This window comes from Micropterus salmoides, unplaced genomic scaffold, assembly GCF_014851395.1.
Source record: "Micropterus salmoides isolate LMB-PRFRI ecotype aquatic unplaced genomic scaffold, ASM1485139v1 Ms_hic_scaffold_2, whole genome shotgun sequence".
Classification (NCBI taxonomy): domain Eukaryota; kingdom Metazoa; phylum Chordata; class Actinopteri; order Centrarchiformes; family Centrarchidae; genus Micropterus; species Micropterus salmoides.
This window is the reverse complement of record NW_024041150.1, coordinates 22,499,613-22,515,120: the sequence shown is the minus strand read 5'-3', so window position 1 is coordinate 22,515,120 and position 15,508 is coordinate 22,499,613. Positions and strand designations below refer to the sequence as shown.

Genomic DNA, 15,508 nt, shown 5'->3' with positions numbered 1-15,508 from the left:
CTCTTTCTTTGTAGCTCTCATATTCAGTACCACCTTGACCGTCACTTTTGCAAATTCCACACTGGCTTTTTAAAAACACATTTTTACGAACTCATTTGGAATTTCCACTAAATTTTGATTAAATACTGTAGGAGGAAATTCACTTCAGTGGAGCTTTGTGTCATCGTCTATGAACCCACCAACATCAGTGTCTATCCTCAATTAGATAAACCAAAAGAATCAGTTGTGAATCAGTGTGCCAACTGCTTTAAAAATAGAAATCAGCGCTGTCACTCATTAAGACTGAGGAAACTGTAAGCATTGATGGAGTGTGCGGTGAGGGGTCACAATGCATCAGCGTAGTCCAGCCTTTCCCCAGGAAGTACTCGAAAGGGCCCCTTGAGGAGACAATGCAATTTCCCTCTCCACATATTTCCTTAAGGGATATATAATGCTTCCTCTTAAAATATAAAAACGTTTGAGAGTGTGGTAATAATCAGTTTGAGTGATGTGAGCTTTAACTATCCATTCTGGAGGGTGTTTTCCTAACTTTTTGGACAGGATTACCCCCAAAAAAGTCTTTTCTTATCAGTGTGATGCTCTGAGCCCACTTTGTGGTGTTGGACATTCTCACCCAGGCTGTAGGCCTCCTCGCTTTGAAGTGCTGCCACTGAATATCTTACACTCCCTATAAATAATGGATCAGACAGCTCAAACAGATCAGGTCTTTAACAAGTTCCACAAATGTAAAATTTTTCTTTTCTGACCTTGGTGGACAGCTTGGAATCCGGCCGCTGAATTTGACAATATGTGCCCTGTCAGCATTGCTGCCTTACTCTGAGCCAAAAGTCTAAAAATGACTGCATCATTGAACTAACACATTGCTGCCTGACTGACATGCACTTTGAATGGCTTCTGTAGAATAGTGGCTCATTGTTTTTTTATATGTTTTTTTTTCATCAAAATGTTCACTACTTTGCTTGTATTGTACTTGATTATCTGGATAACCTGCTGAATGTTCTTAAACTCAAATTCAACAGCCCAGCAAACCACTGAGTCCATCCACACAATTTTGATTATATTGTGAAGGGCATTGTAAATTTAGATTAATTAGCAAGATTTTGCCAGCTCTGCAAGGAGACGATGTACACAGCAGATGTCCCGCTGGGAGCTGGTGCCATTGCCCTGACTTTTCACCTTGAGAAACCTTTTCACCTTTTCACCACTGCTGAATACAGTGGATAAACACAGCTCAAATGACAAACCTGTGTCCTATCTTTACCTGCATTGCCATTTTTTACATTTTCACCAGCACCAACAAGAACCTTTGTACATGTCAGCTTTGAGGAATCAAATTTACTTTCAACGTGATATGTTTTGTTTTGCTTTTTCCTCTCACTACACAGCCGCCAGGTTGCCAATGGCTTTTTATTTTCAGATAGATTCATTGATGATGTTGATTGGGTCACTGGGCAGCTAAATTCCATTTCACCCCAAATGTGCTGTGCCATTTGAAGTGGGATATTTTTAGCACTGTTGTCTGGCTTTTCAATCCATACTTACTGTACTCTATAGTCCTGAGACACAAAGCAAAAGTGGGGCAACAGTTCCAAAACCATACAACCTTTGTAGTAGTCTGTGCTTTCAGGGCACATGCAAAATACACCACACAAGGTTTAAATATATTAAATGAATCTGATTAATCACAAAGCAAGAATCAATTCCTTAACCATTTACTGATAGGACTGTGACTATACAGTGTAAGTAACTATTGTTATATATTATTATATAAATAAAAAAAGCTACACCTTCTTGTGCTGCTGGTTTCATCTGCTGTAGTAGTAACAATTGCAAAATGGAAAGCGTCAAATGCCTACGTAACTATAAATGCCCTAGTTTTTGTGCATGTTTGTGTACACGCACGCATGAATGTGTGTGGTGTCATGGGAAATACAAATAATTCAAATGGAAGAGCTTGTACTAATGAAAAGTAACATGAGGACACAAGTCGTCCTGATCATGCACATATACACAAACAAACAAATATGGGATATTTGTTAAGATATGTGTGTGAGTTCAAACTGGGAGATTGTCACCTAAACGTTACTTAGATGAAAACGCACTTTTGACACTTTCTGCAAAAACACGAAAAGGACTGAACTAAGTTTGCAGTGTTTTTCTGTGAACACCATTTGTTGTGTTGCTATTCAGTTACTACTAATGAGCAACACACACACAGTAGTGAATGCCCTGTTTTTACGTAAGAGATTAGACATGCTTGAACGCCACAATGGGGAGCAACGGGAGGCAACGCCTCTGAAGCAACTCGTGCTATATTTAACCAGGGATTAAAATCTGCTAATGATGAGATTTGGGGAACGAAACCACTCCTTAGGTTTCTCAGGAACAATTAAGTCAACAATTCTTGGTGAGGACTTTTTGTTCAACCACTTTTCAGTGTATTCTTGGTTGTGACATCTGGCAATCCATTTCCAAATTCAACATAAGGGCCGGCAGAAAAACATAGTTCCAAGAATCACTGACAAGACACAACAAAGTATCCCTTCGAGCATCTTGTCTACATCATATGTTATTCACTGGAATGGTATTTGTTTGCTATCATGATGACTTAGCAATCCCTCAAACACAGCATGATGTCCCAGCATGGGTGTGTTAATCATAATCATACACTAAGAGAGTGAGAGTAAATGGTAAATGGTTAAGGAATTGGAGAGTTTTTGTCCATCCAGGAGAAAAGACCCTTTCTATTCATTTGTACTAATTTACCTTTTCCCTCTAATCCACGAGTAGGACTGTGGATGACATAAGCACAATTTTTTTGGCAACCACGTTACATTAAGTCTGGAGTGCAGCCAAAGGATTGACTGTGATATATTTCACTGCTGTATTTGCCGTATCCGTGGTAGCTGCAGCGCACAGGAAAAGCATGCTATCGCCTCAGTGCTGTCTGTTAGGGAAAGTAATACCCTTCATTGACTAAGATAAGGCACATTAATTATTCTTTCCCCGGCAACATCATCAAAAATGGGCTATCACCACCACATTAAGGACATTTAAAGCTATTTTCTGCTCTTTCCCAGCTACATTAGATGAGAAAAGAGCATTTTACTTGTCACCCAAAGGTCTGAGTGCTACAGTTTGTTTACTTGGCTTTGACTTTATTGGTTGTGTTAGCAGTTGTAAGTTAATAATTCTTCACTGACTGTTAATCAAAAAGGAGAGGTTAACATATATTGACCAGTCAGGAATATAGATGAGCCCCCTGAGGTAAAAGTCAGAGGCTGGATTACTGCGAGAGAGAGCACAACTGTAATTGGTCTCGAGGGCTTTTGCAAGTAAACAGGAACACAATCTTGAATGTTCATTTGTCCAAACAGGCTAATTACTAGCCTAGCTGTGCGCATCCTTCCACAGTGGGGAATGTTTGTGTTGTTAACGTCTCTGTGCTTGATGAAAATGAGTGCACACTGCTCAACAAACGTTTTCCGTATTTATTTTTACCAAAAGATCAGAGAGTCATTCTGTCATTCACCTAGTGCACCCTCCAATTCAATATATTCCCCACAAGCTTACATACCCAGACAAACAAGCACCCTGGTCATTGTTAATGGATGAACGTGTGCGCATGCAGGCATCCACCCATGCACACCTTGCTGACATTTGATGGATTGAACATTTTCTCAGAGCGAAACATAGTTCAACCCAAAGCGTCACTTCACCCCATTTCAGTAGCGGAATGTGTGCCCCCGTCCCCCTTCACCTCACCTCATCGGCAACCCGACGCCACCCCACTGACCCCTGGGATGCTTTATTTTCCCTCATATTTTTAGATATCCCAGTGAGCTTTGCACTTTCCCTCGACGATGACCACCTGCTGCGCACATTCATCAGGCTAGGTCTATCGTGTCATCAGATGAGCAAGGCTGAAATGTTGATACGCAATTAGCTATGCTTTTCAGCCATTTATGGATTTCCTATGTCAGGAGGTCACTTTGACACGATATCACAAGGTTAATCCCAGATTTCCAACGTGTCTGGTGGAAAATCTAACTGTAGGAGAGTGTGTCTGTATGTTAAAACCTCTCAGAGAATCATATGTCTCCCTCCTGGGTACAGCTTGACGGCCTTGCAGTTTTTATTTCGCAGCACACTTGTTTTCTCACCCGACCCATGCCTGCTTAAAAAAGTTTCATGTGACTCAACCTTTTAGCAGTTGTCTGTGTCAGCAGCAGACTGCACACTTGCAGTGGTCGGTGCTGTGTGTGCAGATGGAAACCCGAGGGACTTTTGCTTTAAAACAGCAGCAGAGTCCATTGTTAACTGCTGATAAAGATGCTGAAGGCCAGCTGTTCAGTTATAGACTGAGCTGGGTCTAAAACATAGGATGAAGGATGAAATTTAGTCCACTTTTGACGTCTGCATGTCTTGCACCTGTTAAACACAAAAAAACACAGTATGTTCCTGTCTTATCAGGTTTTTTGTGGCATAACAAACGGTCACTCCAGTCTTAGATTCCTATCAGGTGTGCAGTTTCTCTCTCTCCAAAAGCAGTTTCTAAAATGATAGTATTTGCGCTCCAACATGATATTGCCTCACTTTCCCCGATGCTCTTCTCCAGAGCGTTTCAGAAGTACTATGAGTCGACTGCTGCAAATAACTTCACCCTTTTGGTATAGGAGAGCCACCCTAACTACCAGCCCACCCTATTGTCCAGAGCAGCCTATAATCCAGTATCCGGTGCCTACTGTGCCATAGCATGCCAAGGCAAACACGCCTGAGGTGAAACTGGTTGCATTTAGAGACTAATAATCAAATCGTCCGACTCCCCGACCCCCAGCCTACGCTTCAGTCTCTGCCAATAATATTTCCGTTGCTGCATTTTGATAATGGGTGCAATCAAAGTTCAAAGAGAGTTCATGCCTGGACCTTGATAAACACTGCTCAATATTTACTGTGGTCGTTGGCAGAGCTACTGGTGCTGTCGGATGCTGTGTTGGCGTGCTGTACACACCGTTCTCCTGAAGAGGTTGGCGAGAGGACCCAAAAAGGGAGCGGCACCGGGAGCTGCACATTCCAACGGGTCTCCGACAGAGGCGAGGAATGCTGATGCTGGACTTAGTCACATGCTGGCTGAAGGAAATGTGGGAGGCATTTCCTAATTCATTTTTGGAGACAGAGAAGACAAAGTTATGAAATGAAACACATCACCTTCTTCAGACATGTAGGTGATATAAAGTATGTCACTGTCATTGTATAATGAACAGAAGAACAAAAAAGATATTTACTCATAAGAAATTGTTAAAAACGTACCCATAATAAGCACAACTGACATTAACCCCAAGAACAAGTAACATTGTGTTTATCACATGGTTTGCAAACCAGACCCACCATCATATCACTATGCCAAGTAATCTAACATGTCAATCACACATAAAAGTTCAATCAGACTTGACCTGGAAAATCATGCCTCTCTGATGACATGTGCATTTTACACCAAACCCACAGTTACTAGTAGCAACCTAATGCTCTCAAAGGTCAAAGCACTTTTAATCTGTGGTCACAGGTGAAATGAGAAGATATGCTCTTTTATGGCTTTAACCTTGTGGCACATGGACTGAATGGTCAGCGATTAGAGAGCATGATAGTGTAAATGGAAAAGTAAAAGAGCTGGAAAAGGCCTGTGAAATATTTAACCTTCTCCACTGCTTCAGGTTTTCTTCAGTCATTCAAATAACTCTGTCGGTTAAGAAGTGGCAAAGCTGTTAAAGACCATTAAGAGACACATTTGTATTATAAATTGCTGTTATGTTCCTCACACTTATTAGATTTAAGGAGATAAGTAAGTACATACAAACATGACTCATTCTAAGAAACAAGCTAGCATGTTAGCTGGCTGATGATATGAGCTGCAGCATGCAAAAAAGCAGCTTTGTGGTTTATTCCCATACCAAAATATTACTAATTGACTATTGTCTACAAGTACTCAAATACTCAAAATTCAAGACAAGATGAAAAACTTAACTTTTCTCTTCTTTTAGCAGAATACAAACATAGTTAACTCACTGTACTTTGTATGTGCTTCACTTGTAAATTGTTAAGTGCCGTAGTAACAGCCGGAGGGGGCACAGCTCATCAAACAGCTCTCCCATCAATCCCATTCCTTCGAGTGGGCATAGCCAAAAGGTGAGAGATTCATCAGTCAAGCCGCTCATGTCAGTGAAGCAGATTTGATTTGTCAGGCAGTGTAACCTTCAGGCTGCTTTACAGTGGCTCACATGTATCTTTGGAGTCTCACACGATGCGATAAGTGATGGGTTTGCAAACCACTATAACACATGGGCGAGGCATCATTCACTCAAGTGAGCCTTCAGTGCAGCTCAGACCAACTCACTGTGAAAGTATCACCTGGGGCCATGTTGGGGAATATGTTACAGATTTGCATCCATGTCCAAAAACAGAAGCATCTTGAAAGGGCGTATTCATTTTATCAACAATTTCAGTGGAAGAAAATGAAATGCAATGAAAAATAAAAAACAGAAAAAATAACTTGGACTTCTTTCACCATTTTATTGAGCAAAAACTTGTATCCGCAAGATAAAATACTCTTATGCACATTAATATACAATAAATTCCATTTATTCCAGTAATGTCTCAGCCTACTGTACAGGGTGATGAATTCATGCAGTGCAATAGCTTACATCCCTGGAAAACCAAGAAAGAACCAAGAAAACCGTACATGCTGCATAAGTTGAACCATCAAAGCCCAACAGGACGCTTTCTCTCGCCCTGCTCACCATGGTGCAGCACCTAAGTAGACAGCATCTCTGTGTGACCTCATGGGTTCAAAGGTCCTCTGACTCAGGGATGAGCACAGGCTCAAGGGAAACGGTATGGAGGGGGACTGGACCGCCCACCGACACCCACCCCGTAGCAGATCTGTTGAAGGAGGGTCGATTTATCGCCGTGTCCCCTTGGAGCTCAGGGTAGTCAGGGACGGGTTCCAGCTGGAGGGGCTTGATGGGAGCAGGCCTGGGCGCCTTGCTGAAGCCACCGAACGGGGTTGCCACCCTGGAGGTGACAGAGAGACAGTGTTTTAACAGTAGTCAACATGTGCTAATGAGAGAGACTGAAGTGACATTTGAAGTGATGCAACTAATTAAAACCAAGTAAAGAGTTTGACCGGGGGACATAATCTAAGAAATAGCTGCTTAGAGTGAGAAGCATATTTTTGTTCATTGTGAGCTAGATGAAGGGCAGCACTTGTTTTGCTTACTCAGCATTAGTACGCAAGATTATGTCAATTTTTAACAACACAATTTCACAATTATCGTCTTATGAAAAAAAAAATCTGAATTTATAGGTAACAAAAAACCACCCTTGCTCAATTCAGTCCACTCAGGGATTTGCTGCTCCAGCCACCCTCTGGTATGACCAGTAGCTTATGGTGGGTAATGCTAGCAAACTTTAGATATTTCTGTACATAATCAAATTTAGTGAGTAAATTTTCTGACTTTCTGAGTCTCCTCTACTTGTGCTACTGTATAGCATGGTCAGCAACATTTACCATCATCCAAATATTCACATTTCAGTATACTTGAGTCTGCTTCTTTAAATTTGGCATTTGCACAGTCACTTCAGGTTTTCTTCAGTTATTTAATTAACTCTGTCGGTTAAGAAGCAGCAGTAAACATGCAAAAGTATTAAAGACCATTAAGAGAGGAATTAGTATTATATGTTGCTATATTTCTCACACATATTCCATTTAAGGCGATAAGTAAGTACATGCAAACATACAGAAGACATCCTTTTGACATGACTCATTTACAGCAATTAGCACTGACAGCAACAAGCTAGCATGACAGCTTGATGACACTAGCTGCAGCTCATTCAAAATACTGCATTGTTTAAAGTGCTGTACTAATAAACAGACAGACAGATACGGAGTGGGCACAGCTCACAGCATTTTGTAGCAAATTTATTTCATGAATGACTTGCTGTCCATCTGTAAGGTGGATGATACCTGTTGAAACTTTTGAATCCTGGTAGGTCTTGTCGGGGCTCTGGCTCGGGTATGCGATTGTGGAGAGTGTCGGCCAAGGCTGGGTCATTGATAATGGCCTGCTCCCAGGGTGAGTGGTAGGACTTTGGCACAGCTGTACTGTTGAACTTCTCTGGAGGGATGTCTTTCAGAGGACCACCGTACCCTGGGTGGGTTTACGGCACAGACAGTGATTGTAAACAAGGTTTTGTCAAATAAAGAACAGGCATTAGAGTTTCTCCATTCTTTTTTTTCAGTTTATTAAATTTAACATTTTTTAATACACATTTATTTGTATTTTTCGATTGAAATCTGTTTTTCCAAAACAATTCTGCTGCCGGGGTTGGGCATTCCCCCAATGGTTGGAAATGAAGTGAAACTTAAGAGCCAAATTTGAAACAAGAAAACATGCTGTCCAAAGAAAGCGGATCCTTCCCTTTGATGTCATTTTATCTAAAACGATAAAAACTAGTCAGCTGGTTATGTGTAAACTTGAGGAGGAGTGCATGCAGTTTGCTGATGTCTCATCATATGATTTCTCAGTACTGAAGTAAAAAAATGCTTGGTGCTATTTGGAGCTTTCAAAAGTCAAAGTTGTGTTTTTTCAGCTTTCAAGTACTTAGCACTGTGTAAAATGTTTTTTACATGTGAAATGTAATCTTTTTAATAACTCTCTCTCAAATGTCACTCCATGTTCCCCACAGAATTGTTGTTTCACATTGATTGGAAGGCTTGTTTTGCAAACCAGATTGTGTGTGAGAGAAGAGAGATTAAATATTCCAATTCAATTGATTAGTCCAATTACAAAAGAGACCTTGACACAATCCATAAAAACAGTATATCTATATCTATGTAGATCTATATATATATATATATATATATATATATATATAACTCATTAACATCAGTCTAAGTGCACAACATTGCAATACTGTTCACACATTTTTCTTTATCCCTTCTTAAAGTTCACAGCAAAACAAATCATGGAGCAGCTTCCCCGTGTTTCTGTGTGTTTGTGTATGTGCAGGCCTGCATGTATGTCTCCCCTCGTAGTCTATGTGTGTTGATGGGAGAGGCCTATCCAAAGCACTATCCTTCAAACCCAGCGCTTCACTCAGGGGGGGCTTGCAAGCTCAGGCATTACATAACAGGGGGCGTCATGTCACGTCCTAACCTCTCACAATGAACAATCCCCCTTCCTGAGTTTATGTTTTGCCCTGAGGAGGAAGCAGGAGAGACCAAACAGTCTTGTGGGGAAGTTTACAGATTTTGGGGGGAATCTATTACAAAACACTGTGCAGGAGACTTTCTAAGGCCAGTGAATATTGTTCTAGTGGTTGGACATTTTGGCTGAGCTGATATTTTAGTGGGCTGCCACACACCCAGCTCTATGCACTATATTGTTTTGAAAATGAATGAATGGTGAATTATTATTTGACTAGCTAAAACTTTCAGCATATTATCTGCCATTTTGTCTTATTTTAGCTCTACTAGAACGTGGAGTGTGTATCACTATAGCCTGGTTAAGACATGTTGCTGCTAGGCACATGGAACATGGATCCGTGTGCTATTTTAAGAGTTCTTACTGTTTGATACCTAACACACACTTTGGCCTGATTTCTACCACAGCTGGAGTGACTTCATTCAGACACTGAAGGTCGGTGTCCTGAGCTCCAGAAATAAAAACCCGCCCCTGTGTAGACATACTCATCCCTAAATCAGTATTGGTTTTATGTCAACTGGGCAAAATTGAGACACGAGGGAGGATGTGAGTGAAAAAAAGCTGATGGTATCTGTGGCACGAGAGGCAAACAGGAAACACAACTCAACATTCTTTTAAAAAGATGGTCAAAGCTGATACTAACAATGAGGGGTAAAATAAATAGAAAAAAAACAGGTGGGAAAAAATTGGGGGAATGTGCAGGAGTAGACATGAAACCAAGGAGTGGGATGAAGAAAAAAAGACAAAGAAAGAAAGGAGACAGGCAGAGAGTGGGAGAAAAAAATGTGTAATCATATTCTGCCTGAGGCCAGCAGATTCCGGGCAAGAAGAAATTGTTTTCCTACTTGATCAAAGCCTGCATGAGGACAAACAACAAAAAACTGTTGAATCCTTATCAAAACACGGCACATCCAGTGCTTTGCGGAGATCACATCCACACAGTCTGTCCAGCAGGAGCAGGACCATTTCCCATCAGCTGTGCACTATATTCAATATACTGAAACGTTTTTGGGTTTTTTAAACTTCTCAACTAAAGAGGAGCATTTAGTATGGCAAAATTATACCAAACATGTTAAGGAAGCCCAAACTGTGCAGGATATAACAGTGACAAACTAAGGTAAAATACTCATCTCAGGACTGGACTTTATCAGTGATGTAACAAATGGAAAGTAGCTCCAGAGTATTGTTCTGCAGAAACAAAGGCTAAGTACGGTCACTGAGTTGGACAGAGGTCAACTGATTTGTCGAAGCCAACCTTAGCTACACTATGTCACCGCTGCAATGTTTTTTGGGTCCTTGAAATGTACTGGTGTTCCAGGATATTGTATAACCAGGGTCACCTACCCGGGGCAATACTGTGTGGATTCGGCACCATTCTTGTATCTGTTGTGTCGGACTGCTCTTTAGGTGGTTGGGCGACACCCAAGTTGTTCTCACCGCTGTTCCCGTTCACAGTTTGAGAAACCGTTGCGTTCTAAAAGGAAGATGGAAGAGGTGAGTTGAGCTTCAAAGAACATTTAAAAACAATTTCCTATCTGTTTTGAGAGATTGAAAGCTCCTTGTTGAGCTTGGGAAAAGTAGCTGGCAAAACAAGGCCCATTTAGCAGATTTTCTGGAGCTTTTGGCCATCTCCTTAGCAGATGGAGTTTCCCAGTTGTCATGGAAATGTACAGATCTTTTGGCCACTTGGGGGCAAAGGAAACAAGTTGTAACACTGACGTATAATCAGTTTTTAAGTTAATCACTGAGCACATCCAGCAAATAAGGAGCAATATTCATTTGGAGTTGTGTTTCTGGCAATCAGACAAATTTAAGTCTAATATTAACTCTCCTGTTAGCTCAGTTAAAGGACTTCTGAGTAAAATATCTGCCATTTCAGTGCTGGGCAGGTAGAATACTGTGGGTTTATCGAAGCTTTGCACTATCAACAGCTGCCTGCTACAGATGGAAACGACTCTAATTAGAGCCTGAGAGTGAATCAAAACAATAAAACTGCGGGTCCGAAAACAAGAACAAGACTTAAAAGCAGAGCTGAACGGAATTGAAGAGACAGGTGATAATTCTCTGTGCATTTGTTACTACGAGCCACACCTTTAACTCGCACACATTCGTTTGAGCCACTATATATCTGTATTTCACTTATGTGATATAATCCCAAATGTGACGAACAAAAATCTACATTTCCATGACAGCTGAGCAAACTCAGTCTGCTGAGAAAGATTGTGTAATAGCATCGAAAGCTGTGAAGGGGGCCTTAAGAGATTATTTTATCAGCACGTTCCTCTCATGACACATTGGGTTACTTTGTGACAGATGGCAAAAAACAAGCAACTATGTCTTAACATTTTCCAACGTATTTAGATTTAATGAATTAAAATGAAAAATGATTTGCATGCACAGTAAATTGTGGCGCCACAGCTTTATGGATTCCAATTGAAACAGAATTTTCCGGTTTTCAGTGTTGCATATTTTCATGTGGACTGATTTTTACATGTTTTCCAAAAACAGAATCAGGCAGAGAAACGGTCCACTTTTCCATAACATTATAAACATTGTTTTGTGGGTTGGGAAAAAATTTGCTGCAGCCCATGCATCCCGCTTTCATCCCTCTGAAAGATATTTATGATGATTTACTCCAGGACTTCCTCAGGAAATGTTGACAACTTGAAACAAAACCCCTCCGTTGCCTCGAGCAATAAATAAACCAGAGATATCTCAGTTCTTCTCACTTCAAAGATGGGGGGGGGGGGGGGGGGGGGGATCTTCCCTGGAGCATAATAATTATTTTATGCATGGACTTCAAGAGGGCAATACAAAGTACACAAGGCCACCACACAACTAAATGAAAGAGGATATAACTAGTGCTGCTAATTAATTAGATATAACAAAGAGAAACTTAGTTAGCTTATCTTGATTCAATTTTACTGAGAGCTTTGGTACATAAATTGCTTTATGTGTGACCAGGTCAGTCTACTGCTGGGAAAAGAAAATGCTGACTTGGCACACTGCCCATACATACACAAAGGGACATTAATAAAGCTACTTAGGACCAGTTGGGTGGACTTTCACAACTACTATTCTGTGTCGCTCCATGTCTGTAGCATGAGTCAAATAAACACTTCAAGTGATTAATCTTTCCCACATATGCTTTGCCAGGATGTAAAGTATTGTGTGTATGTTTTTTATATGATGGAGGCAAAAGATGTGGTGAAACTGGATGACTGTGCATGAAGAAAACACACTCTGACAGTGTGAAACACTTACAATAAGTGCTTTATCAAAGGATTTTTTAACAGTTGACATCCACATCGATCTACCATTAATTTATGAGCTTTTTTTTTTTTTTTTTAAAAACAGTGACATTTGGAGACATATGAAAATTCTCTTTCTTGCTGAGAATTAACAGAGCCCAGGCTAGCTGCTTTCCCCCTGCTCCCAGTCTCTAAGCTAAGCTAACAGTCTCCTCCTGGCTTTAGCTCCATGAGTGTAGTTAACATGCAGACTTGTGAGTGGCATTGAACTTCTTATCTAACTCTTGGTAAGGAAGAGATTTGGTGTATTTCCCAAAATGTCTGTGTACTCTTGTAACAACACAATTTAGACAGAATTGACTTGATAAGACGAGATTTGTTCATTCACATGTGATTACTGCATCACCGCTTGTGCTTACATTGAGCTGCACGTTGTTTTCATTGTGTGTGCTCTCAAAAGTGTATTTTTCTGAGCGTCTCTGGCGTAGTTTGAAGAGACGGGAGCCTCGGTTTGAGGCATAAGACAGCTCGTCCAGCATGATGTCCTTAGGCACGCTCATTTTCTTCCCAAGATCCATCTCTATATCTGGACACAAGGAGACAAGCAAAAGACCAAAGAGCTTGTGTAATATAATATATAATTGTAAATTGATCTGATTTTTGAAAAAGACAAACTTCTTGTCCTCCCATACTCCCACATATCAAACCTCATGGAGCACAAATTATATTCACACATGGGGGGGGGGGGGGGGGGGGGGATCCCTTGCTGCAAAAAAAAGCCCTCCACATGGATTGCTGACTTGGTATTCCTGCCAGTATGATGAACGAGGAATTATCTTCCCCCGTAATCCACTCATGTCCAGCGCTTGTTTTGTGGTTAGCGCAGCGTGCTAGCTACTGCATGCTGATCATGGAGATGTCACAGGCCTATATCCAAGTGTGAGGTGCATAATTTGCCAGAATATCTTTCAGCTGTCAGTAGCCTTCAGACCCTCCCTATCTCAGCCACATAGTTGTCCTCATCCTGAAATAGCGTGTTCAAAGGACAACGACAAAGGGATTAGTTACTTTGGCCCATAAAAGTATTCATTTGTTTATTTATAGTCAGGGTCGTATAAGGGAGGGTTGGCAACTGCTGCACTGGCAAATGGTGGGCTCATACTTCCTATTAAGTGAATGTGGCAGTGTCCAGTGCATGTGTGTGTCGGGCAGGGTGAGCTGGTGTTTACAGTAAAGTTAATGTCTGAGAATGAAATGTTTACTGTAAGCTATGGCGTCAAATCTGCGTCTATGTTGCGATGTATGATGAAAAGAGAAAGAAGAGGGGTGAAAGGAGCAGGATGTGAGGAGAATGAGAGAAGGTGAGATGGAAACAGAAGCAACAAAAGGATGTAATAAGAGAAAGAGAGAGAAACTGAGAGGTCAGAGGGATTTGAAGACCAGAAAGTGAAAAGGAAATGATATAGCTACCTTCCTGGGCTTGAACCTCCCTGCAGATTGCTGCTGCCTGCATTTTCCTCTCCCTGGTTGTCATGGTGGAAAACTGTGACATGGCTGCCCCTGGGGAGTCAGGGGTGAGGCAAAAAGTCACAGGAGAAAGCTCACATCAGTACAGCCTGTTCCAATGTCCAAAGATACACAAAAGCAAGACAGCACAGCTGCATGTTGGCCATTGATTATTCCACATCAAGCTTCCACACTTCGCACAAAGACCCACCGAAGCAGATAGAATTTATTGGGGCAGTGAAAAGGGCAAAGTTAGCACATCCCTTTAAATAACCTTGGGCTGTTAAACGCCAAGCACATGCTTTTCAGACATGGCAACCAGCTGTGTCAGGGGTCTGAGAATCAATATGTTTGAAATTACCCAAGTGGGCTGAAAGGACACAGATATAGAACATGGTGCTATCACAGCAAACATGTGAGACAGTGGATGAAATAGAACAGTGGAAAGTTTACACCAAGGTGCCAGTGAACACAACACAAATGTTCCTTTCCAATCCAAAACACTTTTCACAAAGTTTTGATGATGGAACAAATAAAGGAGCATTTCATAGCAAATGCCGAAGTCTATTTGGCATGCATACCACTTCTTCATTTGGACTCAGCAGATAAAAGACAAAGATAAAAGTTTAATTTTTATTTTAATAAATCAATTTAAGAATCTTATCAGTTTTATGTATGTACATTTTTAAACATATTAAGCAAATGAACAGCATAAACATGATTCATGAATACTTCCTGCTGTTAAATCAGGATATCCCCTATATAGAAATGTCAAGCAATAAGACAAAATATCAATAAAAAAAAAAGAAAGAAAATTCTGAACTAAAATTCAACTGTGCACATGGCAAGCTGTGTGATTGACAGGGAAATGTAGAGGGAACAACAGCAGGTGGTAGTGAGAATCATGCTTGATTCAAAGTGTCACGTTAGAACTACACAGCACACCTGTGGAGAGCCCTTGTGATGGCTTACCTGTCCTAAAGGACCCTCGGGGGGGAGTCTCAAGTTGTGCCTGTCTCCTCGGGGTAGGAAGTCAGAAAGGTGAGAAGCAAGAGGGTCAGGCTGGGTAGTGCGACCCGTGTGGGTGCTCGCGCTCCCCAGGACTGGGGCTTGTCATGGAGGGGGCTGCAGCCTGAACTGACTGAGTGGCTGAATGAGTGGGTGGGTGGGTGTCAGTTGATCTGTTGTCATTGGTATTTAGTTCACAAGCAGAGGGTAATCTAAATTTAGAGCGCTGACACTAGCCTACTGCTCACTTGGCCCTCCATCTGTCTCTCTCTCTGCTAGTGTCCTTACAGTAGCTCAGGATGGTGATTCCCAGCCAGGGGTAAGCCTGCTTAGGGGTACTTTCACCGTTGCCAGCGTATGTGGAAAGATGAAATAACTCTACTAATATATGAACAGTTTATATAGACAGCCTAAATGTAAGCAGTTGAAACAGATAGCTAAAAGTAATGGATAGCCTAAGTTATAACAGTTAGCTAAAAGTAG

General features: G+C 41.2%; 1 protein-coding gene across 1 annotated transcript; it reads right to left on the bottom strand.

The window, feature by feature from the left end:
- Positions 1-6,547: 6,547 nt before the first annotated feature.
- Positions 6,548-15,176, bottom strand: LOC119912908 (myozenin-2-like). The gene is made up of 6 exons (XM_038732182.1): positions 14,990-15,176; positions 13,982-14,071; positions 12,931-13,097; positions 10,605-10,734; positions 8,021-8,204; positions 6,548-7,068 (listed from the first exon to the last, which is right to left on the bottom strand). Exons 2-6 carry the CDS (start codon positions 14,061-14,063, stop codon positions 6,843-6,845), a joined length of 789 nt encoding a protein of 262 aa, XP_038588110.1. The 5' UTR covers positions 14,064-14,071; positions 14,990-15,176; the 3' UTR covers positions 6,548-6,842.
- Between the last annotated feature and the right edge of the window lie 332 nt (positions 15,177-15,508).